The following is a 26,304-nucleotide window of genomic DNA, read 5'->3' as shown; positions in this document are numbered from 1 at the left end:
CAAATTCTGCAAGGTGAGTATAGTAGCAATTATGCACGTATGTATGTATGTATGTATGTATGTATGTATGTATGTATTGGTGATCAACATACCTTCTTTGCAGAATGGGCTGTTTTCCATGAGAAAAATCTGGATCCTGAGCAGAGACACATACGGATGGAATGAAATTATTGTCCCATTAACAGGTGGCAGCATCTGGAAAGAAGGTCTATAAGTGGCCACTACTGTGACCTTGGATCTTTAGTTTGTGGTAGTTCAGCCTATCCTTCAGTATTGGGAGTCATCCATTACTGTTACAAGATACTCCTTATTGCTTAGGTAGGCCAGAGCTGGTTTCTATTGCTTATAATAGAAGAACTCTAACTTTGTGAGTCTCAGAGAATGTGTTGCAAGCTGCAGATTCTGAGATGAGGGGGTATTGGAATTGTTTTTCAGTTACAAATTGAATAGAAGGCAGTTAGATTTCCATTCAGATTTCGAGACAGAAACTAGCAGCCCATAAATACTCAGTGGTGAAATAGATCAACCAAGGTAGCATTTGTGTTGTCTGTGATTGTATGTCCAGAACCACGAAGATCTGGGGGAAGGTGGCTGCCCTAGACCCCAGGGAGAAGGAAATGTCAGGGCTCTGTTTTATTAAAAAAAAAAAAAATTTTTTTTAAACATTTATTTATTTTTGAGACAGAGAGAGACAGAGCATGAACGGGGGAGGGTCAGAGAGAGAGGGAGACACAGAATCTGAAACAGGCTCCAGGCTCTGAGCAGTCAGCACAGAGCCCGACGCGGGGCTCAAACCCACGGACAGTGAGATCGTGAGCCGAAGTTGGACGCTTGACCGACTGAGCCACCCAGGCGCCCCAGGGCTCTGTTTTAAAAGACATTGGACAATTTTGATGCAAGAGATGGGCATGCTCAAATATTTACAGTCTTTAAGGAATAGGATGAATCTCAAAGTATTTATGTGACCATGATAAAATGATTATTTCCTGCTTGCAGCTGCAGAATGAGAGTCCAGAAATCAAATCCAACTTTTGAAAGTGCTGTCTCACTTTTCTTTTCACTTATTTTATGTTCATGTTACGGCACAGATGAGAAAAGAGTACGGTCCCCATAAGTGACGTGGAAAATCTAGGAGTATGTAGGAGACATGGAGAATCCCCAATTCTGAAATCCTTCTGAACTCCACCTCTAACACTTCCTTTTCTAAGGAAGCTACACTTCCTTTCAGAATCTCATTAGCATTGTTCCCTTTAGGCACCCCTGCAGTGTTTTCTACTGATAACTGTTTTCATTGATAACTCAACGTGGTCCCTAAGAGTAAACTGCAGAATCAGAGTGGAAAGAATTCAGCAGCTATAGTCAAAGGAATCATGGGGATCAGCAAATTCTATAAAATGTGGCAATATTTGTGGGAATGAATTTTGAGGATATTTAATCAAGCAGGGCAAAACATGAATTTGGATCAAGCCAATTTGATCAATGTGTATTTACTCAGCAGGCATTCTGTATAAAATGTATTGGCATGGGCATGATCCTAATACAAACTTGGGTTGCCCAGATGCTGACTCATGCTAAAGGATGACAAAACGGTTAGAAGTCCCTTGGCATAGCATAGAAGAAGGGACTGAAGACACAGAAATGCTGAATCTGACCTATCAAATATATCTCCAATGGGGCTCAGAGTCTTTCAAAAGCAATTTACTAATCATTCCAACAGGTCGGAGTGCTTCTTACAAGAGTTTTCCCTGAAGTGGGCTTTCTGATCTCTGTGGGGCTAAGAGTCCTAGGGAGATGCCCCGGGTGGTAGTAATTCACTGCCAGGAGCAAAGCTGGCATTAACAGATCTTAGGGAACGGCTAATTCACAGATAACTCTGGCTATCGTTTATTGTGGGGCTCCTGGGAGTGCAAGCAGTGGACATTCCACTAAGATGTATCCCACCCTCCTCAAATCCAAGTTTAACAAGCAAAGACCTGCATCAAGGCACCATGCTAGACAGTCACAGTCACAGACAGGAGTTAGTTGATTCCACCGAGCTTCTTTTTTTTAAATTTTTTTTTTAACGTTTATTTATTTTTGAGACAGAGAGAGACAGAGCATGAACGGGGAAGGGTCAGAGAGAGAGGGAGACACAGAAACAGAAACAGGCTCCAGGCTCTGACTGTCAGCACAGAGCCCAATGCGGGGCTCGAACTCACGAACCGTGAGATCATGACCTGAGCCAAAGTCGGACGCTTAACTGACTGAGCCACCCATGCACCCCTACCACAGAGCTTCTTGATTGAAGAAGAGGCTGGGTTCCTCAAGAAAGATACTACAGTATTACCAAATATGGACACTGTGCACCTTCCTTCTGGCCTTCCCTGTAACCACTCCCCTAGTAACTGTGTCCTGGAGAATGAGAAATATCCAAACTTTTTAGAGACTATTGGAAACTGGCTCTGATGAGAACTATAGCCTGGTGGAATGCCACTCTTATCTGCCAGAGCAGAGGCTTATTGGGAATAGATGATGTGTGCGTTTATGCGTTTTTTTGTAATTTTTATTTTATTTTTATTTTTATTGTATTATTTTTAATGTTTATGTTATTCTCTCTCTCATGCAGAGAGAGAAAGAGCTGCATGAGTGGGGGAGTGGCAGAGAGAGAGGGAAACAGAGAATCTGAGGTGGGATCTTCACTGTCAGAGCAGAGCTCAACGTGGGGCTCGAACTCAAGAACTGTGAGATCGTGACCTGAGCCGAAGTCTGACACCCAACTGACTGAGCCACCTAGGTGCCCCTATTTATTTTTAAGTGTTTATTTATTTTGAGAGAGAGAGAGAGAGAGAGAGAGAGAAAACGAGAAAGGGGGAGAGGGGCAGAGACGGAGGGAGAGAGAGAATCCCAAGCAGGCTCCATGCTATTTGTGCAGAGCCTGATGCGGGGATCAATCCCACAAACTGTGAGATCATGACCTGAGCTGAAATCAAGAGTTGGATGCTTAACCAAATGAGCACCCAGGTGCCCCTGATGTGTGAGCTTCTGACTCCTGTTTGCCTCATGGTAGGCAGAGAGGGACCCAAGCTCATCCTGTAGATAGTACTCTAGCTCTTGAAAGTATTATTGGAATACATGACCTTAGTGAACTGTAGGATCTGCACAATGGCTCCCTTCCCTGTTGGAGTAATCATTACTAGAGTAGGAAAAACCAAGAGGGAGCCACTGGTGTTTTCTCTCCCTAACAACAGTGTAAACATGAAATAAAGCTGCTCTTCCAGTGAAACTATATCAAAGACAAGGAAGACACAGAGTTGATGATTGCTATCATATTCCCATTCTTTCTCCCATCATTTCCTATTATTTTCACCATTAGAATGGAGAATGTTGATGGACTAGGGTAAAGTTAACAGGGTGGTGATTTCAACTTAGCTGGTATTCTAGAGATGATCTCCTTACTGAAGCAAATGAACACATCTCCTGGCATTTGTTTTGCAGCTACTGATCTGGTGAAAGCATTTGTTCCATTTAGATAAACAGGTTTGCCATCATATGGAGGTAAGTAGCACAAGTCTAAAGTGATGCCAATTCTCTGATTCTGGATCATAACGTATAACCTGTATTGATCTTGACCAGTGGTTGGCAAACTTTTCTATAAAGGGCCAGATATAAATACCCTGGGTCCATATGGTTTCTGTTGCACTTTGCTGTTATAGCACAAAAGCAGTCATAGATGATATGCAAATGGATGAGTGTGGTTGGAGTCCAACAAAACTTTATTTACAAAGCAGATGGCAGGCTGGATTTGGTCCATGGGCCGCAGTGCACCGACTCCTGGTCTTGGCCATCAGCATCTACAGGACATCATGTTAATCCCAACAGTAATGACAATGTGCAGACAGGACCTGGGGAGCAGGAGGTGGCAGATGTCCTGTGACAGAGGATAAGAGATATATTCTGAGAAATACAGGGGCTTGCCATCCCAGTGAAATTCCGGAGGGGAGTTTAATAATATAGAAAAATGAAGGTTAAGTTCTTCATCTTGAGCTCCCTATCACTAACAATGAGGCACAATGTTTGATGAGTTTCTTTGGATTTTGGAGCCAGTATGTATCATATTTAGGTTGCTTTGCCCATTTACTAGGAAGTCTGAAAAGTAATCTGTGGCCCCATGGTGTGTGTGTATGTGTGTGTGTGTGTGTGTGTGTGTGTGTGTGTGTGTGTTTTACTGTGTTTACAATAGTCTTTTCTACACCTGAGCAGAGGACACGTCTTCCTGTGTGTACATGGAAATGACAGTGGACATGAGTACGGATGGTGTCAGACTGGCCTGAAAGGCAATATGCCTACCTATCTCTATGAGTAACTTATGAGTCAGGCTTCTGGAAGAACTGTGGTGAGTATTACACATCACAGAACCCCAAGAGGTGAACAGGGATCTCAGATTTCCTTTTAAATTGACTAACAGCTTATCTCATCTTGATGTTAAGAATTGTTCAAGGAGTTTGCTCATTCCAGTGTGAACCTACCTTTTACTTATGCAGATTGTCCATAAGAAACTTGTTTAGTTTTATATGCGTGGTGAAAGGGACAAACAGATAAGAAAGAGGGCAAGTGGCAAAGAAATTGACATAATCAGTGATGGTATAAAAAGTTATTATCTCCCCTATTAAAAAAATAATAAGTGGGGGCGCCTGGGTGGCTCAGTCGGTTGGGCGACCGACTTCGGCTCAGGTCATGATCTCACAGTCCGTGGGTTCAAGCCCCGCATCGGGCTCTGTGCTGACAGCTCAGAGCCTGGAGCCTGTTTCAGATTCTGTGTCTCCCTCTCTCTCTGACCCTCCCCCGTTCATGCTCTCTCTCTGTCTCAAAAATAAATAAACATTTAAAAAAAAATAAATGGATAGTTAATGTAAAACATTGCAAGAACACAGAAAAGCACAAAATTTCTTTTTTTCACTTAGAGATAACTACCATTAACATATGACCCATTCCAATCTAATCTCTATTCTATGCTATGCCTATATATATGTGTATGTGTATATGTATTTAAACAAATAATAGTGCATATGTTTATTTATTACCAATTCTTGAAGTTTGCATTATAGTGAACATTTTTCCATGTCAATGAATATTCTTATAACATGACTTTTGATGGTAATATAGAATTTTCTTTTTTTTAATGTTTATTTTTGAGAGGGGGGAGGGGCAGAGATAGAGGGAGACAGAGGATCCAAGGCAGGCTCTGTGCTGACAGGAGACACACCTATGTGGGGCTTGAACTCATGAACCACAAGAATCATGACCTGAACCAAAGCTGGATGCTTAACTGACTGAGCCACCCAGGAGTCCCTAGAGATTTTCTTAAATGGAAAAAGCAGTACATTTCTCAAGCACTGATCTATTGTTTTTACACTTAATAACCCGTGCTTCTTGTGGAGGCTAGCTGCCAGGATAGAAAATTTTATGGATATGCCCCAAAACAAGCTATCACCGTATATGGCTTTACCAGATCACTGAGCATTATTGGAGGGCATCTGAGGTCAAGAGCTATTCTACTAATTGAAATACTTAAGATATCTTTTTTCTCTGTAGATTTCCCCAATTCCCCTTTTTGGCATTAGTCACAGTAACATTCATGTCATGTTTTAATGTAACCCATGTCAGTTCTGGGAACAGCATTTGTGAAACAATGTATTTTACATAAAACACAAAGCTGAGTGCAAAACATATCTATTACAATGTCACAGATGTGAGTCATTCACCTCGTAGATACTTATTGGGTGCCCAAAATAAACAGAGCAGTACCTTTATGGGCGGGCAGTATTCCACTGAGTTTCCACAATGTGCAAGGATCCTAAGAAAGAGTTTCTTTCAAACAGTGTATTATCTCTAGAGAGGGAAAGGATAGGGAATGAAGACGAATTAACAGTACAAAAGAAGTCACATGGCAGTATGCGATGATAGGCACAGGCAGTAGGGGCTGTCTGCATTTAAGACCCATCCCTGAAGGTTGGAACAGTCAGAAAAGGCTTGAAAGGATTGAGAAGATACAAATGAGAGTGGAGAGCTTTCAACAAAGGCTAGGAGACAAGTACATGTATCCCTGGGTACAATATAATCCACCTCACCAGAAGAAGGTGTGGGAGTCAAGTCTGAGAGAGTGCCAAAGAGTGAGGTCCTTGAATGCAAGGCCATGGGAGGCAAACTCACTGCCAATGTCCTACAAAGAGGCTTTTGAGCAGTAGAGTGACATGGTGGACTGAATACTTGATGGGACACAAGTTAGTTCTTAGTCTTAGGTTCTCTGACATCTCTTCAGAAGGACTGTGAACTTATGTTGGAAGTGAAAATTGTTTACCCGTCATCACTTTATTCCTGTCCTTTGATCAAGATCTACATGCAGAAACTGGTCCATTAGTAAAATAGTCAGGTTGAACTTTGGGCAGTGGCAGTGTTGGTGCCAATGAGGTTTACATGAAGCACCATTATTGCTGGTTGAAAACTTTTCTGGTTATAAATTCATATGTAGAATTTGTAAAATTAAATTAAAAGTTTCTGTAATTGGTCCAGGTTTTTTCAGTGAAGTTTCTCTTTTTGTCTTGGTACATTTTTATATTATAAACCAAATGTAATATCTTTGAAGACATTTTGAAAATAGAAACAAAATCCTATAACCAAATTCTAAACATAATTCTTTAAATTTTACATGTCTTTCCAGTCTTGCCAAAATGTATGTTGGTTTTTACCCATTTGCAATGACATCTTTTTTTTTTTTTTTTTATTTTTGGTACAGAGAGAGACAGAGCATGAACGGGGGAGGGGCAGAGAGAGGGAGACACAGAATCGGAAACAGGCTCCAGGCTCCGAGCCGTCAGCCCAGAGCCTGACGCGGGGCTCGAACTCACGGACCGCGAGATCGTGACCTGGCTGAAGTCGGACGCTTAACCGACTGCGCCACCCAGGCGCCCCGCAATGACATCTTAAAAGCAATATAAGTATGTGAACCTAATATACCAAAAACATGTTAACTGATTATTGAACTTAGAGTGTATAATTGAGTTTTAATTATTATTATTTTTTATTTTTATTTATTTTTAAGTTTTATTATTTTTGAGAGAGAGAGAGAGAGAGAAAGACAGAGGGAAAGTGGGGGAAGGGTAGAGAAAGGGAGACACAGAATCTGAAGCAGGTTCCAGGCTCTGAGCTGTCAGCACAGAGCCCAACTCAGGGCTCAAACTCTACAGCCATGAGATTACGACCTGAGCCAAAGTCGGAAGCTCAACTGACTGAGCCACCCAGGCTACTTTAATTATTTTTTAAAGTAATAGTTACACATAATAAAAACGTACCTTTCTAGAGAAAGGTAAAGACTGGCTGTGGATCGCTCTCTAATCTCTGGCTTTATGTTCCTCTCCATAGAGCCTGACTGTCATTAGTTTCTTATGTAGTCTTCTAGAAACATCTGAAGGCCAAATACACAGAAACACACACGCACGCATGCACATGCATGCGCACACATATACTATGTGCGCGCGCGCGCGCGTGTGTGTGTGTGTGTAGTAGCCTCTAGATGTGTATAGATAGAATATTTACCACAGGTGCAACCACCTGCAAGGAAGGCCTGTGGTATGCAGGGTGTACCAGAGTGCCTTGCATGCAGTCCTTGCTTTTGCACACCGACTTACACTTTGCTTTTTTTCTCAAGTAATGTGATTTGGATATTGCTCCACATCACCACACACCAAGTGCTTCCTTCTTCTCAACAGTGCTGTATTTTAACCACTTCCTGCACATGGATCTTTAGGCTGTTTCCATTTTTTTTTTTTTTTTTTTTTTTTTTTTTTACTATGAACAATGCTCTAACAAATATCCTTACACAGTGTGAAGTTATTGGTAGCATAAATGTCTAGATGAGGAATTCCTGGTCATCTGCAGCATCATATACTGGAAACAGTATATGCATATCAAATTATGGTCAGTAATATTGTTATTGTTTACTGTTTTTACTCCCACCAACAATGTATATGAGGCCTGTTTCCTATACCCAGGCCAACGCAATATATGTTTATCAGTCTGAAGGGTGAAAAACTGTCTCGATTTAAATTGCGTTTAATCTAAAAAATTTTTAAACTGTAGGTTTTGAGTGCTTTTGGGTAAAGTTTTTCCTGTAATTAGACAAGCAAGCATCATCCATGAACCTGGATGTGAAGTCTGCTTGAGCCTTGCCTGATGGTATGAGAATTTAGAAGAGCTGGGCAAGCGGGGCGCCTGGGTGGCTCAGTTGGTTGGGCGGCCAACTTTGGCTCTGGCCATGATCTGGCGGTCCGTGAGTTCGAGCCCCGCGTCGGGCTCTGTGCTGACAGCTCGGAGCCTGGAGCCTGTTTCACATTCTGTGTCTCCCTCTCTCTGATCCTCCCCCGTTCATGCTCTGTCTCTCCCTGTCTCGAAAATAAATAAAACGTTAAAAAAAAAAAAATAAAAAGAAGAGCTGGGCAAGCGAGGGTTCATCTCTGCCTGTTTCACATCAAATTCCAGGTACCTTTCCTGTCTCCCAGCTGAACCCGCACATCTGCAGAATCACGCAGAGTAGCAGAAATAATGGGAAGGAGAAAAAAACCCGATATTTTAAAGACAATTTGATCTGGGAGAGGCTTACAGAAATAAGCATTTTTATTCACTATTTCTTGCTATTTCTGCGTTCCAGTAGTTGTCAGGAATTACCGCCCTTTACACTGCGTGTAGTTAGCGAACCTCAGCGGAACTGAACCTGTTTTAAGAATTTTTTTTGGAGAAAATAAGAGTATGCTGTAGGGCAAGCTAGTTTGCAAATTAGTCCCCCCCCCCCCCCTTCATTATTTATTTTGAGGAATTGGACCTGCAAGACAGGAATATGTGTGTCTGAATAAGATCTTCAAACGAGGCTACTCAATGTTCAACGCAGAAGCCTCGAACACATCACGCAAAATACGTTCCAAAGAGAAAAATATAAAGCCTCCCCGAAAACAATCTTGATCTTCCTCTCCATGCGTAGGAAAAATCTGTATTATTGCAAAAATATATGTCCATCCTCACAGGATCCTGTTCTATTCTCTTTCAATAAGCTTTAGATGCTAAAAAAGTGAAGAACAAGGTTTAGTGAGGTTAACACCTAAGTGCAAAGCGCAAATTTAGATTTGGGCCCGGAGCTGTGCAATCCCGATTTGCACGTCGAATCCTATCCCTACCCAGGCAGGGGAAGTACCCGCTTTTATCTTCAGCTGTTTTAAAAGCAAGCGGTTGTTAACTCCCCCCCAATTCTGCCCTTTGTGTTAGCTGCCTCGGAGTTGCCCCTTCGCAACCTAACGATCTAGGGTAGAAAACACCTTGGGGCAGCCCCACCGCGGCCCGTCGGCGGGGGCGGGAGGGGGGTGTCCCCCCCCCCGCCCGCTTCCGGCTCCCGCGCCCGCGCCCCGGGGGTTAGTCTCCCGCCCCCCGCTGCCGAGCCGGATCGGGGCGCAGGGCCCCTCTCCAACGCCCCCTCCCCGGCGCGCTGCGGCTGGCGCTCCCCAGCGCCCCGCCTGACGCTGCAGCTGGGCCGGCGATTCGCCATTGGATTAAAAATAGCAGCGTCCCCCCCCGCCCCCCCCACGCCCGCTCGTCCGCCCCAGGCCCCCGGTGCCCGTTCCCGCCCCGCGGCCCGCTCCGCCCGCCAGCCCCGGCTCGGCCCTGGTCGCCCGCGCAGCCCGCCGCCGCCGCCGCCGCGGGCAGATCCAGCGCTCCGGCTCGGCTCGGCTCGGCTCGGGTGCGCGCCGCGGCCATGCAGCGCCGGGGCGCCCTGTTCGGCATGCCGGGCGGCAGCGGCAGCAGGAAGATGGCTGCGGGAGACATCGGCGAGCTGCTGGTGCCCCACATGCCCACGATCCGCGTGCCCAGGTCGGGGGACAGGGTGTACAAGAACGAGTGCGCCTTCTCGTACGACTCCCCCGTAAGTGAGGCTCGGCGGCGCTCGCGGCGCCTCGGGGGAGGGTCGCGGTGCCAGCGGCCTGTGGCGGCCGCGAGCCGCGGAACTGGGCGGCACGTGAAGCCGGGGGAGAAGATGCGCAGTGGCAGCCGGGGGACCTCCTCCCGCGGCGGCGGAGTTGGCTCAGGGGCACTGCAGTTCGGAAAACACTTAGTGAGCGCCTGCTGCGTGCCGGGCGCTCCTTTCCCCGAGGCTGCTGCAGCTGAGCACTGGGTCGCCGAGGCTTAGCTCCGCCAGCCTTCCTAGGCTGACTGGGCCCCAGCTCCCAGCTGCCTGGCCCCGGCTCCCAGCTGCCTGGCCCCAGCCCCGCCACCGTTTGAAAGGTAGATCCAATGGAAGAGTTCCCTGATCTGAACTGCACGTTGCGGATGATTTGCGTCCTCCCCGGGGCGAGAGTGGAGAGCGGGCGGGTGGACCGCATCGATCCCCCGTAGACACGCACAACCCTTCTCTTTCTGGGACCGTTTGCTCTGCCCAGGGATTCCCGCTCCTGGACGATTCTGATTTCCTCGCTGAGCTTTTCTATCTCCACTTTGCATTGCTCCCCCACTCCTTTTCTTCCCGTTAGAATGTCACAGGAAACCTTCGGGTGCCTCCAATTGGGCAGCAGAAATAGGGGGTCTACTGGATTATTACGGTTCCTTTAAGTCTTTCCCCTTCCTCTTCTAAATGAGTAGCTGGGGCTGAGATGCATTAGTATAAATTATGAAAAGTTTAGTCGCGGGTTGTGACCTGAGGCTGGAGGGGGAAGTTACGACAGATCACCGCCTTCCACCCAGGGAGGTTGGTGGTGTTTTTCACCAGGTGGTATGTGTATGTGTGACAAGGAAAAGGAGGGTGAATGTCCCTTTCAAGAGTCAGATGGGCTTCAAAGTGACTCAGCTGTCTGGCGTTTATCATGTCTTTTTGAGGACCAGGTTATTTTTATCCACCCACTTTAGATCTCATGTGTCACCGGCAGATCTCAATGCAACCGGGAGGTGCATTGGATTAGAGGGACTGAGGCAGGTTTCAAACAATAGTCTAACACATTTTATTCACATTATGTAGAGTATCGTTGGAGGGGGAAAAAAAAGAAAAACCAAATGAGAGGCCAATTTTCCAAAGTATCCTTTATTATCTGGTGGGTTGATATTGGCTGATGTCAGAGCATATTTGTTTGTTATACATTGGAGTCCCAGAATTAATATCCTCTCTCTAGGATATTTAGTTTTTCTTTTATGCTAATTTCAGATCATTTGGGGGATAAAAATTTTGCTTCTCGTTCATTATTTATTTTCTTTCAAAAAGGTCTAAGTGGAATGAGATGGTTGTATTTAATACTTACATATTGTGATCACACTACTTAAAGTGACTATCAGTGGTGTCATTAAATCCTGTTCTCCACAAAGTATTTGAAAATGCCATTTTCAGATTTTGTGTCTAGTGGTGGGCAGGTTCCCATTAATAGCTCCTGAGGGTGGAGAGGGATGATGGTCTTCCCTAACTTAAGCAACTGACAGATTGTGAAGTCCAGGAAGAAGAGAGTGGCCTAGTCTTTCAGGATAGCACAACATGTAGAGTGGATAAAGCTACTTTTACTGTATTTGATCTGTGCTGCTCTTCAAATTCTTAAAACTTTGGTATTAAAAATCTTTACCACATTATATAGTATGTGGCAGGTGTGAAAAAAAAGCTGATTGTTTTAATTCACTTCCACAAATAGTTACTGGGAGTTAACTGTGTGCCAAACACTATTCTAGAAGCATCGTGTCCAGTGTAAAATGATGATTTCATTCATGTCACAGTAGTTCCTTGGGGAGACTGGGCTTATTTACAAGGCTGATGAATCATTATATTTCATTATCTATGGGGAGAAAGAGAAAGAAGGTTTTATAACAAGTGATGTCAAAACACTATGTATGATAACGCAAGATCTTTCTCTCTGATACTGCTTCATCATGAATCACATACAGGTTCTTGAGCACCTACTGTGTGCCAGCTCCTACATGCTCAACTGTAAGAGCCAAACAGTTAAATCCACTGGTGCCAAACACACCAGAGGCTTTAATCTACAAGTGCCATAGGACTGTGGTAGAGGAAAGGCCAAAACCATGTGAGTGGAAAAAATTATCATCCCAGCATTGGATACTTTTGAAACTAGCCATAGGTAAAGAGGGATAGAAATAAAAAAGACCAACATGCAGTAAAGGTAAATCACATGGGCAGACACGTAAAGTGTGAATATGTTCTCCTTATTTGCCTGTGATGTATTGGGAAGAAAAAGATTGATTTAATAAGTAGTGAGGTCAGAACCAAGTAAGTAGAGAGTAGACGATGAGAGCCTTGAATACCTACAACAGGATCTTGATTTTATGTGGTCAGTTATGGAAAACCATAAGTTATGTGATTTAAAGTGGAGTTAGAGGAAGACTAAATTGGTCATTTTTTTATTATGTGTCTACTATGTCTCAGGCGTGGTGTGAACAACTTTGTTATTCCTCACCTGTGTGGGTATGAGGATTGGGTTGTACTGTATGGTAACATTTCAGTGTTCCTTCCTTTCCTTCCTGTCTTCTAGGACTTTGCACATGGCAGATACTCAGTAACACTTCTGGAATGAGTGAGAATTTGTTTTTTTCACCTACCAATTCATCCCAATTTCATCCCAGGCCCATCTTCTCACCTTGACCTACAGGTTCACCTCTCCATGACTTGGTTCATCTTGCAAGATGTGTAATGGGACCTTCCTGGAGAGTGAGGACTTTGCATCTTTATCCCCAGCTGCTGGTGCAGCATCTGGCATATGTATATGCCAGGAACTCAACTAATGCCTAGGAAATGTATGAATTACATGTGGTTATAGGTCCTGAAAATGCTGAGGATACAACATATAAGAAACAGTGTGAAAGGAATCATGTAGGATTATCATGTAAAATGTGGTGACTTTATTGACTGTGGGGGACAGATGTGAGAGAGAGAACCAGACTGGCAGGGTTTGAACCCAAGCTCTGTCTCCCAGCTGTGTAACTTGTCTGTGGTCCAGTTTCTTCCTTTGTAAAATGGGGGCAATAATAGAACCTACCTCATGGAGTTGTTTTGTGGATTAAATAAATTAATATGTGAAGAGTGCCTGGCCAAGTAGTAATCACTATGGGAAGAAAAGAAAGAGATAAAGAGAGTCAGTCACGGGTTGTAAGCCCAAGTGTTTGTCTTCAGAGTTATATAGAAAGGTTGGTGTGGTTAAGTGAAGACATTGGTCCGCACTTTTCTCACAAGCCTTCATGGACCACCATATAAACTCTACTTCTCTCCTTGGTTGTCGAATCCCTCGTTCATCTGCATACACTCTGTCCTGCCTCCCCTCAGCTTCTAGGTTGCCAGCTCTGGGGAGGCCAGTCTCTGGGTCTCCAGTGGCTAAGACTCATATTTCCTTTCCTGGAGCCACCTTCCTTTCTTGATCATCTTCGGGAGTCTTTCTCAGCCTTCCCTTTCTACTTGAGACTTCATCCCTTTCTCTGAAGCCCATTTTACTTAGAGTCTATGTCATACAACAGAGCAGTTTGTTACAGTCTGTCTTCCATAGTTTGTCATCACTTCCTTCTCTTTTCACTTAACTGGAAGTTTTAAAACATCTGCTAGATGTGAAGCTTTTTGCCAAGCTTTAGGAATAGGGACAAGGAGGGCCACTCTTGTGCTATGTCCCTTCCCCACCTGTCTGGATGTGGAGGGCTTATCTTATGCCTTGTCTTAGGTGGGGTCAACTGAAAGACTGAGACAGGAGCTTAGCATGGGCAGTTTATTTTGGAAGGGTATCCCAGGGAACATAAGAGGAAGAACGTCCAAGGGAATAATAACAAAAGGAAAAAGGGAAAGCCAATCCAAGAGTGAGTTATGGAGCCCGCTGCCGCAGTGGACCACTGGTGCTCAATCCAGCCAGGGACTCCCTGGGGAACTGTTGAATGTATCTCAGTGTCCTCCGCCTGGGACATGGACGAGGGGAGTGTTTATCCACTGGTTCCCGTGGTCTGTTGATCAAAGGTGCTCCAGGAGTGAAATGCTCTCACTCTTCGAGGTTTGTATTTGTGCCAGAGGGGCTGAGCAGGCTTCCCAGCACCAGCAGCTGCTGAGAAGAGAGAGGTCTCAGGCCACACCTGCTGTGACAAGCAGCTGCAGAGGTGGCTCGAGAGGATGTGAGAGTGCCTCCTTCCTCTCCTTCCCTTCCAGCATCAGCATTATTTTGTCAGAGGGATCTTGTTTCCCATTCTCTGAAGCTCTGAGGCCCCTTGGTGATGTTTGGGGTTGCTGGTTCTCCACATTCCTGAAAGTCTTTGTAAAACTCTGGGGAACTGGGGCCTCATGGTAGGGGCTGTTTTACATATCCATTGGGAAAGGCTTTGCGATCCTTTACTTGTAGGAACAGTTCCTGTTAGGGACTCACTGTGTGCTGCCTTCCAGGCAATGAGACTTGTCATCATGGTGGTTACTGTAGGGGAAAAATAATTTGGGATCTGTGTAGAAAACTCCTCCTCCTAAGGGATCAACAGATACAAGATAGTAAAACATTTATTTTTTCCTCTTTGAAGATATAAACAAACTAATTCTAATCAGGTTTACATATTAAAAGTTCCTTTCTAAAAGCAACTAACAAAAACATTTTTTTTAAGTTTATGTATTTATTTTTGAGAGAAAGAGAGAGAGAGAATCCCAAGCAGTCTCTGCGCCAGCAGTGCTGAGCCCAAAGCAGGGCTTGAACTCATGAACCGAGAGATCGTGACCCGAGCCGAAACCAAGAGTCAGATGCTTAACCGACTGAGCCACCCAGGCGCCTCTAAAACATTGTTTTATAGCAATGATTCTCAAGATTCTTGACCCCTGTATACTCAGATATTTTCAAGGACCCCAAAGAGATTTTGTGTGGTTTCTATTTATATTTACCATATTAGAGATTAAGACAGAAAAATTGAAAACAACTTCCACTCTGTTAGTTATTAGGCTGATGATGTCATCAGATGTCATGTAGTCTTCTGAAAAATGCCCCTGTACGCTCAGGATAGAACAGGAGTGAAAAAGACAGATAAGTTCATGTCATGAAAATAGTTTTGACCTTGTAGATCACTAAGGGTTTGGGGGCATGACAGGTCATACTTTGAAAACCCAAGATCTAGAGTTTAGGTAAGAAGAGTACAACTGGCTGCTTCAGTAACACATCTCACCTGTGTTGTGGCTTTTATGGGTTCATGTTTTCACATATGTGGGGATTGAATAATTGATTGTTAATCTTAGCTCAACTATAGAAGTCGTATGTGTCACGTACATTATTTTTTAAACTCATGCCCATTTTTTTGAAGCAAATTAAAATGTAGAGAATTTGACTCCTTTAGAAAAAAATTACAGCTACTTTGCTGGGAATTGTTGGCCTTTTTGGAGATGAGAATACCTTATTCTTCTGTGAGCGTCACTGTAATGTGATCTGGCTGGGCTGTTTCTCTGAGAACCTAAAATTTTAGCACCCTGTTTTTTTCCTTTGGCCACTGGCTGGGAGATTTTTGTCCTCTTTTGCCGGGAAAGGGAAGGTCTGCCCGCCAGGACTTGGGGAGCAGGGAACTGAGTGGGAGGAGAGCGCGAGGGTGGTCTTGGCATCTGGATGTTGGATACTGGCTGGATACGGTCTCCCGGTCCTCAACCCGTTTTGTTAAGCCATCTCCCATGTTGTAGGGGCTGGGAACCTGGGCACTACAGTTGCCAGAATCCTTTGACAGGAGGATTCTGATTTCGGTTCTGCCAGCGAGAGTTTCAGAAGAAGCTGCTACTGCTATTGCAGCAAAGGCACATACCAGATGTGGGATTTTCATCACCTTCGGAGTATCCGTCTGGGACTCAGAGCTACCTCAGCCATGGGGGAGCTGGGATCATCTTTGCAGTTACTTAAGATGCTTGTGCATCTTGATTTCCTGAACATGAATGGTGGTTTCTTTGACCTTGGCTCTCACAGCTCCAGCCATGATTGTTATGCAAACCTCTAATGCCCTGTGTTAAACGCCTCCCTGCCTGAAATACCTAGAATAGTTGGTATTTTGGGTCTACATCTGGACTGATAGACATACATTACACATACACCTCTAAGTCTCCATGTATTCAGAATGGAACCCTTATTCCTACCTGAACTCCTTGTCCCACAGACCCGACTGCTGTGTTTTTACCTGCTTCAGAGAATAAATCTCCAGGGGTTACCAGTGTGGGAGGCACCACTGGGAGTGGAGGAGGGATTTGGGTTTCTGACTGCTTACCTGGATGGATTTCCAAACCTTCCTTCTCCCTTTTTCTTTTTTTTAAATGTTTGTTTATTTTTGAGACAGCACAAGCAGGGGAGGGGCAGAGAGAGGGGGACAGAGGATCCGAAGCAGGCTCCCATGAGCCTGATGTGGGGCTTAAATGAAGTCGTATACTCAACTGACAGAGCCACCCAGGCGCCCCCAAACTTTCCGTCTTGTTTTACCCCTTGTTTCACCCCAGTTTCCAGAGTTACCTGGAGCTTCCGGTTGTGGAGCCTTTTGGAAATTCAGGGGTATATGTAAGATAGGGTCTTGGTTTTCTCTGTTGCAGGCCTAGGGTTCAGCTTTGTCAGCTCGTCTTAGTCTTTTAGTGCTTCTCCATCTTCAGTCCTGTTTCTATGGTTTATGTGTTTAAAAACATAATATTTTGCGGGGTGCCTGGGTGGCTCAGTTGGTTAAGTGTCTGACTTTGGCTCAGGTCATGATCTCACAGTTCGTGGGTTCAGGCCCTGCATCGGACTCAGCACTGACAGTGCGGAGCCTGTTTGGGATTCTCTCTTTCTCTGTCTCTCTCTACCCCTCTCTGATTTGTGCTTTCTCTCTCTTTCAAAAATAAATACACTTTAAAGAAAATAACATTTTTACAGTTCTTTTCTTTGGGTTTCAGAAAGGAGTGAATGGATTTATTTGTGTAATCTGCCCCATGTACGCTAGAATCCCACTTTTCCAAATGAGTAATGAAGAAGTCATTTCCTATCTCTTTTTGGCTGCCATTAATTACCTTTTAAGTTGTATCGTTTTTAGAGTTCAGGAGTGTAAGGGACGATGCTGATCCTGTCAGGGAGCCTTTTGGGAAAGTTTTTGTTCTCAGTTGTAATGAGTCTGGACATCTGTGCAACTCCGAATTCTCTTTCCACTCCCCTGTGTTGTCCTTCTGTGGGCTGGAGCTCCGTAAAGGTGCTGCACTTCATTTAGGGCCACAGGCTAGGAGATGTACAATATTATCAACTCTGCCTCCCTCTCCCTCTCCTGCTTTTAAAGAAACTGTGAAATACACATAACATAAAATTTGCCATCTTCACCGTTTTTAAGTCTGCTGTTCAGTAGGCCTTAGGTACGTTCACACTGTTGCGAAACCATCACTACCAGCCATCTCTGGAACTCTTCATCTTGCAAAACTGAAACTCTGTCCCCCCCTTAAACAATAACTCCCCATGCCCCATCCTCCCAGCCTCTGGCAACCTCCATTTTATTTTCTGTTTCTATGAATTTGCTCTAGGTCCTGTATCTAAGCAAGATCACACGGTCGTCATCCTTTTTGACTGGCTTATTTCACTTGCCGTAATGTTTTCAGGGGGTGTTCATGTTGTAGCCTGTGTCACAATTTCCTTCCCTTTTAAAGCTGAGTAACATTCCAGTGTATGTGTATAATGCATCGTGTTTATCCATTCACGTGCCACTGGACACTTGGGCTGTTCCCACTCTTTGCCTGTTGTGTGTAATGCTGCTGTGGACATGGTGTGGTTCCCATTAGAGACCAGGTTCTGGTGTAGGCTCCTCTCTTATCCTTGGCCCAGGCCCAAGCCCTCATCATCTCTTGCCTGGACTCTTGCGCAAGAAGCTTCTTCACTGACTACTTTGCCTCCCTTCCAGTCTGCCATAGTGCACTCAGTTTTTCTAAAACATGGGTCTTACCATGCCATTTCCCTGCCTAGATGTTTTCAAAGCACCATTGAGACTTTCCTAACACAGCACCTCAAATCAGTTTACCAAGTCGATCCAACTTTCCCTGCCAGTGTTGTTACTTAGCACCCGCCCTCTACTTACAGTCCCTTTGGCCAAGGGACTTTGCCTTCTTCACACGCTCCATGCTTTCAGCACTCCATGTGTTGGCTTATGCTCCTCCCTTGGCCTGGAATGGCTTCTCCCAACCTCTCACCCCCCTGGGAAAACCCCACTGATCTTTAAAAACCAGCTTGGTTGTTCTCTGTGAGGCCCTCACCACTGCCCCTCCTCCCTCCAGCTGAGTTAGACACTTGTTTTCCTGTGCTTTCAAAACACCCTGTACATCTCCATCATGGTTGGGATACTGCTTGTCGAGGACATGGAACAGTTGGGGTCTTAGAGAATTAAAGGGAAAAGAGAAGACAGAAGACTGTGCCGTTTGTAGACCTGTGCTAGTCATGCTGCATCTGTCCCTTTTTTTCCCCCTATTTTTTAAGAATCATGAGCATATCTTTTGGAATAAAAAAATGTTATTAAAATTAACCAATACCATATATTATTCTGTCATATTATAATCTGAAAAGTTGTAAGCTTGACCCTTGTCAAGCTAGGGAAAATTGTCTTGGGTACTTGCTGAGTGTTTTGTGTGTTGTGATTCTAGATGCCACAGGGATCTTGGTAGAGGTGTTCACACATGGTGGCCCTGAGGGAAGTGACAGGAGGGCTGGTCTCTGTGGATGTAGCCCAGGCATCTGTGCTGCTGCTCACGTCCCGTATTGTAGGCCGTCAGCCCAGGACTCCCCTTGTCCCGTGCATAGGGAAGATGGGGACAAGAGCAGCTATTTTTAGGGCTGGAACAGGAGGTCAATACAATAATGACAAGAATTGAATGAATCTGAACGTGCCTGCAGACTAGAGATGTTGCTTGAGGTGCACAATAGTATGTGCTTCCTGTGATGAGATTAAAAATAGAACGTATTGGGGGCACCTGGGTGGCTCATTCAGTTAAGTGTCCGACTTACGATTTCAGCTCAGGTCATGATCTCGCGGTTCATGAGTTCGAGCCCCACATTGGGCCCCACACTGACAGTGCAGCGCCTGCTTGGGATTCTTTCTATTTGTCCCTTCCCTGCTTGTGCTCCCGGGCTTTCTCGCTCTCTCTCTCAAAATAAATTAATTAATTAAATAAAAGTTTTGTGTTAATTAGCAAGCATTAATACTTACTTAGAACCTACAATGCATGTGGCACTGCCCTGGGAGAGTTTGAGTATTTAGGAGGGAAACAGGACCACAGTAAAGATGGGTATGGCATGGATGTTTCTAGCATGGTGGAATATGAGTGCCAATTTTGTGTATCTGTTAGGTGTCAAACACGGTACTGGATAATTTTATATACATCTCATTTAATTACAGTAGTAACTGGCTTGTAAATTATAACTACTATTGTTACTCTATTTTACAGAAGAGGAAACTGAGAGTCAGAGAGGTTAGGTAGCTTGTTCAGGGACTTGTTCAAAGACTGGTATATGACACAGAAGTGACTTAAGCCCTGATGTGTCAGGAGGTTAGACCCTGCAGCACTAAATAGGGTATTTAAGTTTTAAATAACATGGCACTTGTAATGTATGGAGATTTCAGACATGAGAATGAATAATCAGTAAAATCTGGCAAAGTTACTGGTCTGGACACCTGGATGGGATCTGAAAAAGTGGCATTTTGTGGGAGGAGGGGACCGAGGCACGGAGCTGGGACTGAGTTCCGCACACATGTAAGGAAGAGGGGGAGACTGGAAAGCAGGACTGAATCCTCTGTGGGTTGTAATGGTGGGTCTTGTAAGGTTAGGCCGGATGGGCTGGCCAGTTATGAGCTAGGGGACAGTGGTTATTTGCTGTGGCTGTCCTGGAAGTGGAGTGATAAGCGAGGTTGAGAGGTGGGGAGAGCTTGAACGCGAATTGAGCTAGGGCTCCTGTAGTTTTGGGGGTGGGTACTTTGATTGGGGTGATGACAGTGGGGCTAGAGATGGCAGGGTGGCGGGAACAAACTCAGAAATTTTGATCAGTGTAGCTTAGTGACCGAATATGCGGTGGGTGAAGGCGTGGAAGGAGCTGGAGGTGACTTCAAGGCCTGGAGCCTGACAGAAGGAGTGCATCAAAGGCATACATGAGGTAGGTGAGATGGTCAGTCAGGTGGGGGAGTACTGCGTGGAGAAACTCAGGAGCTTGGGGCCCTGTGTCCTCCAGGAATTAGAAATTTGAACAGATAATCACGTTGCACGAGCAGTCATAGATGGAATACATGCAGACTTTACTGTTTTATGAAATAAAATCGCTAGAGTAAATCTGCCCCATATGGACTCCATGGGCGATTGGCCTAGAGGCGAATAGCTCTTGTGAGTTGCACTTATGGAAACTTTCTCCTAATCAAACCAAAGGTTGCTTTTTTGGTCTTGATTAATTTTTTGGGTGTGGCTATACAGTGGTGACCAGGACACAGATGTCTCTGTCCCAGCAGCTGTTAGAAATAGGCTTAGGGGCACCTGGGTGGCTCAGTCGTTTTAAGGTCCAACTTTGGCTCACGTCATGACCTCACGGTTCGAGCGACAGAGTCCTGCATGGGACTGCACTGACAGTATGGAACCTGCCTGGGATTCTCTCTCTCTCTTCCTCTCTCTCTCTATCCCTTCCTCTCTCTCTCTCTCAAAAATAAATAAATGAACTTAAAAAAAAAAAGAAATAGGCTTGGTGGTCTATTAGTGGGATTCGTGGATTGACTGGCCAAGAGGAAAGAGGAGCAGGCAGGGGTCAAGGGTGAAAGTAATTCACCTATTGTATCCTTTAGGTACAGCTGCTGAATTGCTCGTTTGGACGTGCCATTTAGGTAGGTTCTGCCATTGAGTCTCCAGCCTGAAGCTTTGGAAGGAGCCCCAGCTGATGTGCACTATATGTCTAGGCCTGCAGCGGGATCACTGACAGATCCAGCCTAGTGGCCGGACATCAGTTGATGAGGGTGGGTGAGCCGTGGGGCTGCCAAAGCCTGCAGCTGCTTCGCCAGGGTCTTGGACCCCAGCACGTTGGGTGTCGCTGCTGTCTGGTCAGGGAGCTGTCAGCCTGGAGCAGCCATCTCCCGGGGACCCCAGCCGTTCTTCCGAGTTTGGGAAGTGGAGATGGCGGGGCCTGCCGAAGCCTCTCTTCTCCCCTTCAGGACAGCATGGCAGAACACCTGGCACAAGCCACCTACTCGTGTGCTCTCCTTTGCCTGCCCGGTCTGCTTTCCTGGAATGAAACAGCTTTGGTAAAAAAAAAAAAGAAGAAACTGCTCTTTTCTCCGAGCTCCCGTGGTGGCGTGTGCTTACTGACAGCTGCCCACCTAGCTCCTGCCACCAAAACAGCATCTGCTTCTCTGTTGCACCAGGCAGCATGTGGAGGGCCAGACTGGCCTGGGTTCCACCCCTCCCCCCTGCACTGTTACTACTGAGTAGCAGCATGACTTCAGCTGGTGCCTTACTTTCATTGAATTTCGCCGGGCCTTTGTCTCTGTAGTTCCTACCTTGCAGGGTTGTTATAAACATGGCTTCCCATTAAACCTACTTAATGTTATCTACCTCTCTAGTGGGATTTCGTGGCAGGGATCCTTCTGAGAAGAAGGTGAGATGGGAATTTATAGGGTCTTGGGGTTGCCAAGGAGAGACATCCCGTACTTGGCAATTCTGCATGAGGTTCTGCCCTACAGCAGAAGCCTTGGACATGAATGTGTGCTGGCTTCCTTGGGCGGCGGGTACTCTGTTCAGCACTATTATACTCAAATCCAGCTCATAGTGATGGGCTTTTATGGGTTCTCCTGGAAACCTAATCCTCACATTTAATAGAGTTTGTCAGGGGAAATGCATCCTGAAGAAAGCCATCTCTTTTTAAAAATGAGAAGAAATGAGTATAAAAGGTTTTTACCTTTGACAAGGTAGTTTCACATTTTCTCTTCTTGTGTGTCAGCTGGGAACTACTTAGGTGGATCGTGGCTTCAGTTTAGCACTGCTGAGGACGCTCACCTCAGTGTCTTCACTCTGATGATTTTTACTCTGCCTATGTGTCCTATGAGCATCATGGTAGCTGCTCCACAGGCCTTGCCCTAACCCTTCCCCAGCCGTTCTGGTGACAGCATCCTCATTGCTCCAAATACCCAGAGCAAGGATTTGGTTTTATCCTTAGGAAAAAAGTTAATACATGATGCTTCAGTGGAACAGTAAATTTGTGGTGTGTCAGAACATAGCTCTTTGAACTCTGCCTTTAGCTGTCTGGGTTGGCTGCATGGCTCTGAGGCATACGTGGGAGCCCTCTGCAGAGAGGAAAACGTCAAAGTGGGAGCAAACTGGAAGAATCATCACTGCATCAACATTTCTAGTTTTTCTTAACACTTCACGGCTACAAGCATGATTTATCGATGTTCAGCAGAGAGACCTACACTCTCCTGGGATTATATGCATTTGGTGTTTTCTACTTAATTTATTTGGATAATTTTATTTCAGTGGATTTGCTGTTGGAAGCAAGGTTTTATAGTTTGCAAATATTGCATTCTGGAAGTTCTGTTCTACTGGTGAACTATTTTTTGACAGTGCTTTTTTTTTTTTTTTTTACCATCACATTTCTGCTTTCTGTGGATTGCATGCTGGCTGCCCTTGCTCTGGAACCTTGTTTTACTTTCTTATTGCACATTTGTTTTCCATCTGCCTGTACTTAGTTTTTGCACTTACAAACTCTTGTCTGTTTGTTTTGCTCTAGAAGCCAGAATGTATTGGGAATCTGTGCTCTGGTCATTGGAATATTTATATCTACCATTCAGATATATGGAAGTACCTGCGGGGCAGAGTTAATAGACAGGTGGTTGCTTGATGGAAGCAAGAGTTGAGCAGAGAGAGGTGGGTAGTCTTACGAGTCTAAGAGTTAAAACAGGAACTGTCCTTGATCCTGCTCTTTCCCACAAACCCCTACAATCTAATCCATCTTCTTTGCTTAAGGGTTCTATCCTAAAATTATAACCTGCATCTGCCAAAGTTTCCCCATCTCTGCTATGAGTCCCCTTCCCTGACCTCCTGCCACCTCCCCCAGGCTAAGCCACCATCTTGCCTTACTTAGTTAGACAAGGACTGTCTAAAAGAACTTTCTGTGATGATGGAGTTGTTCTGTATCTGCACTGTCCAATATGGTAAGCCCTAGCCACATGTGGCTATTGAGCACTTGAAATGTGGCCAGTGTGTTTAAGAAACTGAACTTTTAATTTAACTTAATTTAGATCTAAATATTCACATGTGGCCAGTGGTAGCGTGGGTCTAGATTGCATAGCCTCATGACCATATACTCTCTTGACCCCCACCCTATAGATCCCTCCGGTAGCCAGAGTGATCTTTTAGTAGGATTAAATGTCATCAGAGCACCAATTATGCTTCTCTCTCTCTCTCTGCTGAATAAACGCCTCCTGCTCGACACCCCACCAACTTCTCTTGCCCCCAGAGAAGGCATCACAGCTTCCTTCTCTTTTGTAGCTGTTTTGCCCTTCACACAGACGATCTCTCAATCTCCCTTCTGTAAACATGCATGGTGTCTACCTGAGCTGGGGTACAGTGTCCTTGATTTGTTTCATTTTTTTTGTTGTAATCACATTCTCATCTGTCTCCCTGAGATTATATTCCTCATCACCTCTTTGTGTGTTCCCAAATTTCCTTACCTACAGCTTTTGAAATAATCTCTTAGTTTTTTCAGGTCACACTTTTATTGTGAGTTGCAAGAAGATACAGACTCTTAAAGCTATGAAGTTGGTTGTTAAAGCCTAAGGAAAGCTTGGGTTAAGAAAAGGGAGCATTTGTTCTATTATGTGTATGTACATTTGGTTCTAAACATATTTAATTAAGAAAAATTTTATTGTTTTTTACTATTAAAAAATGAATCAATTAATTTTTTTAATGTTTATGTATTTTTGAGAGAGAGAGAGAGAGTGAGCTGGGGAGGAACAGAGAGAGAGGGAGACACAGAATCCAAAGGGGGCTCCAGGCTCCAAGCTTTCAGCACAGAGTTTGATGTAGGCCTCAAACTCAACGAACTGTGAGATCATGACCTGAGCTGAAGTCGGACACTTAACCAAATGAGCCACCCAAGTACCCCTGAATCGGTTTTTTTTGAGAGATTGAGAGAGAGCATGTGTGGGGGAGGGGCAAAGGGAGAGGGAGGGAGAGAATTTCAAGCAGTGTGGAACCTGACATGGGGCTCGATCTCACAAACTGTGAGATCATGACCTGAGCTGAAGTCAAGAGTCAGATGCTTAACCAACTGAGCCGTCCAGGTGCCCCCAAAAAGGAATCGTTTTTTCTGAAGAAAAATGAGAAAATGCCAAAAGACAACATGAGGAAAGCAATCCCACATTATCTCTTCATGCTGAGATAACATCGCATGCCGCGTAGTGCATGCATGTTGTGTCCATTGTAACGTCATATGCAGGTTTGTTGCCTGCTTCTTTCACTCAGAAATACCATGTGCTTTTCCTATATCAGGAATTACTCATTACAAATCGATTTTAATGGCTGAGGAGTGTTATATTTCATGAATGTACCATATACTTGGGCATTCAGGTTATTTCCTTTTAGTGTTACAAGCAGCTTGTCAGTTGATTTCTTTTTCTTTGCTTTTAAAAAAATCAGTGTTCTAGAAAATACTGTGTTGTCCTTTTCATCTGCCTTTTGCATGCGTGTGTGAGTCACAGTCTTCCTGGGTGTTAGTATGTAATTTGTCCTGGACGTGGATTTGTTGTGACTCCATCTACCTACATCATGTTTCTCTTTGCGGCAATGACCGCTTGTTTTCCACACTGTTCAGTGGTTATAAAAACAAGTGTTACGCAGCGACTCTGTTTCCTGAGTGCACTGTTCACACAGGCTCACTCTCCCTTCCTGTCTTCCAGCGGAGGCTGGTCTCCAAGTCTCTAAGAACACACCATCGTAAACAAAGTTCTCTGAACACCTACTGATTGACAATGTGGTGTATTTTTATTTAAAATGACTGTTCACTTGCTATTCTGAAAACATGTAACCTTGACCTTTATATTCACCTCAGTTTTAATATTCTTTTAAATGGCAGCGGTATAAAAAAAAGGTGACTTCGTTCTTGATGTTACTTCTGAATGGCATGTAGGATAATACAATGTAAAGTAATAAATGAACAGCTATGTATCCATCGTATTTATATTGACATGCTTTGAAGGGTGCAATTAAACAACATATGGGCTTCTAATGTTGCTCCTCTCTCTTACTTTGATTGTGAGGTGGGAGAATTGTCATGGGAATCATTATAGAACTTCAGAGAAGACCTGAGTGGTATTTCTTGACTTCCTTGTGAATTCAGGTTTCTAAATTAAGTCTTACACATTGGTCACATTTCTGTTTAGTGCATCATGAAAATGCTAATTAGAATCTTATTTAGCTAAAAACATGCAGGGAAGCGCATATTGGTCATTCTGGGCTGGGTGACCTCTGGAAGCAGGGGCCAGATAGGGTCCAAGGTGGGATAGGGTGTGGACATGGCAGCCACAGTCCTGAAGAGCCAAGGAGGCTGGCTTGGTCACAGAAAGTAGGAGAGCTGGGGTAATGGGGTTCAAGTGTCCAAGCTGCTAAGGGCTTGACTTTAACCAAACAAACCTGAAAACCTAGTGTTCCTGCAGGTGCCTGAGGCTGTTTTTCTTTAAAAAAAATTTTTTTTTAATGTTTTTTTATTTCTGAGACAGAGAGAGACAGAGCATGAGTGGGGGAAGGGCAGAGAGAGAGGGAGACACAGAATCCAATGCAGACTCCAGGCTCTGAGCTGTCAGCACAGAGCCCAATGCGGGGCTCGAACTCACAGACTGTGAGATCATGACCTGAGCCGAAGTTGGTCACTCAACCGACTGAGCCACCTGAGGCTGTTTTTCTATGCACGGTCATCTGTTTTCTTTTGGTGATCCTCATTGTTTAGTGACTTGAGATGGAGCCTGTGCTCTGAAGTGTTTTAAATCCAAATCAGAAGGACACTGAGGATCAGTTTGAGAGAGAGACTAAACTATGTAGCCGAGTGAGAGATAAGTACACAAACTTTTCCACTCATTCCATATGTTTGTTCAGTTCTGCTCTGCACCAGAGAGTACTGTTGTTGGAATTTAGTAATGAATGTGACATGATTTCCCTACCCTTAAGGAGTGAACGTGTGATTCAGCATCTGAACATAGTGGCCTCAAATGAAGGAAGCATGGGTTTCTCACAGCTGTAGATTTCAGTGAGCGAGATGCTAACGGTTCTGAAATAAAAACGGATTTGAAGGTCAGGACCGGCAGCAC

The 26,304-nt window shown here is 44.7% G+C and overlaps 1 protein-coding gene and 1 non-coding gene across 2 annotated transcripts in view; both read left to right on the top strand.

Moving 5' to 3' along the window:
- Positions 1-6,413: 6,413 nt before the first annotated feature.
- Positions 6,414-6,553, top strand: LOC132684529 (U4 spliceosomal RNA). Its single transcript, XR_009612715.1, has one exon. It is a non-coding gene; the product is annotated as a U4 spliceosomal RNA (small nuclear RNA).
- A 3,060-nt stretch (positions 6,554-9,613) lies between these two features.
- The window catches only part of USP13 (ubiquitin specific peptidase 13), a 117,673-nt gene continuing 100,982 nt past the window's right edge, over positions 9,614-26,304 (top strand). The window contains exon 1 of the mRNA XM_060639274.3: positions 9,614-9,943. Within this exon, the coding sequence (XP_060495257.1) occupies positions 9,776-9,943 (168 nt within the window). The 5' untranslated portion in view covers positions 9,614-9,775. The remainder of the gene's footprint in view (positions 9,944-26,304) is intronic.

The sequence above is a fragment of the Panthera onca genome, chromosome C2, assembly GCF_046562875.1.
Source record: "Panthera onca isolate mPanOnc1 chromosome C2, mPanOnc1 haplotype 2, whole genome shotgun sequence".
NCBI lineage: Eukaryota > Metazoa > Chordata > Mammalia > Carnivora > Felidae > Panthera > Panthera onca.
Note: the sequence above shows the minus strand (reverse complement) of the source record. Positions and strands in the feature narration are given on the sequence as shown.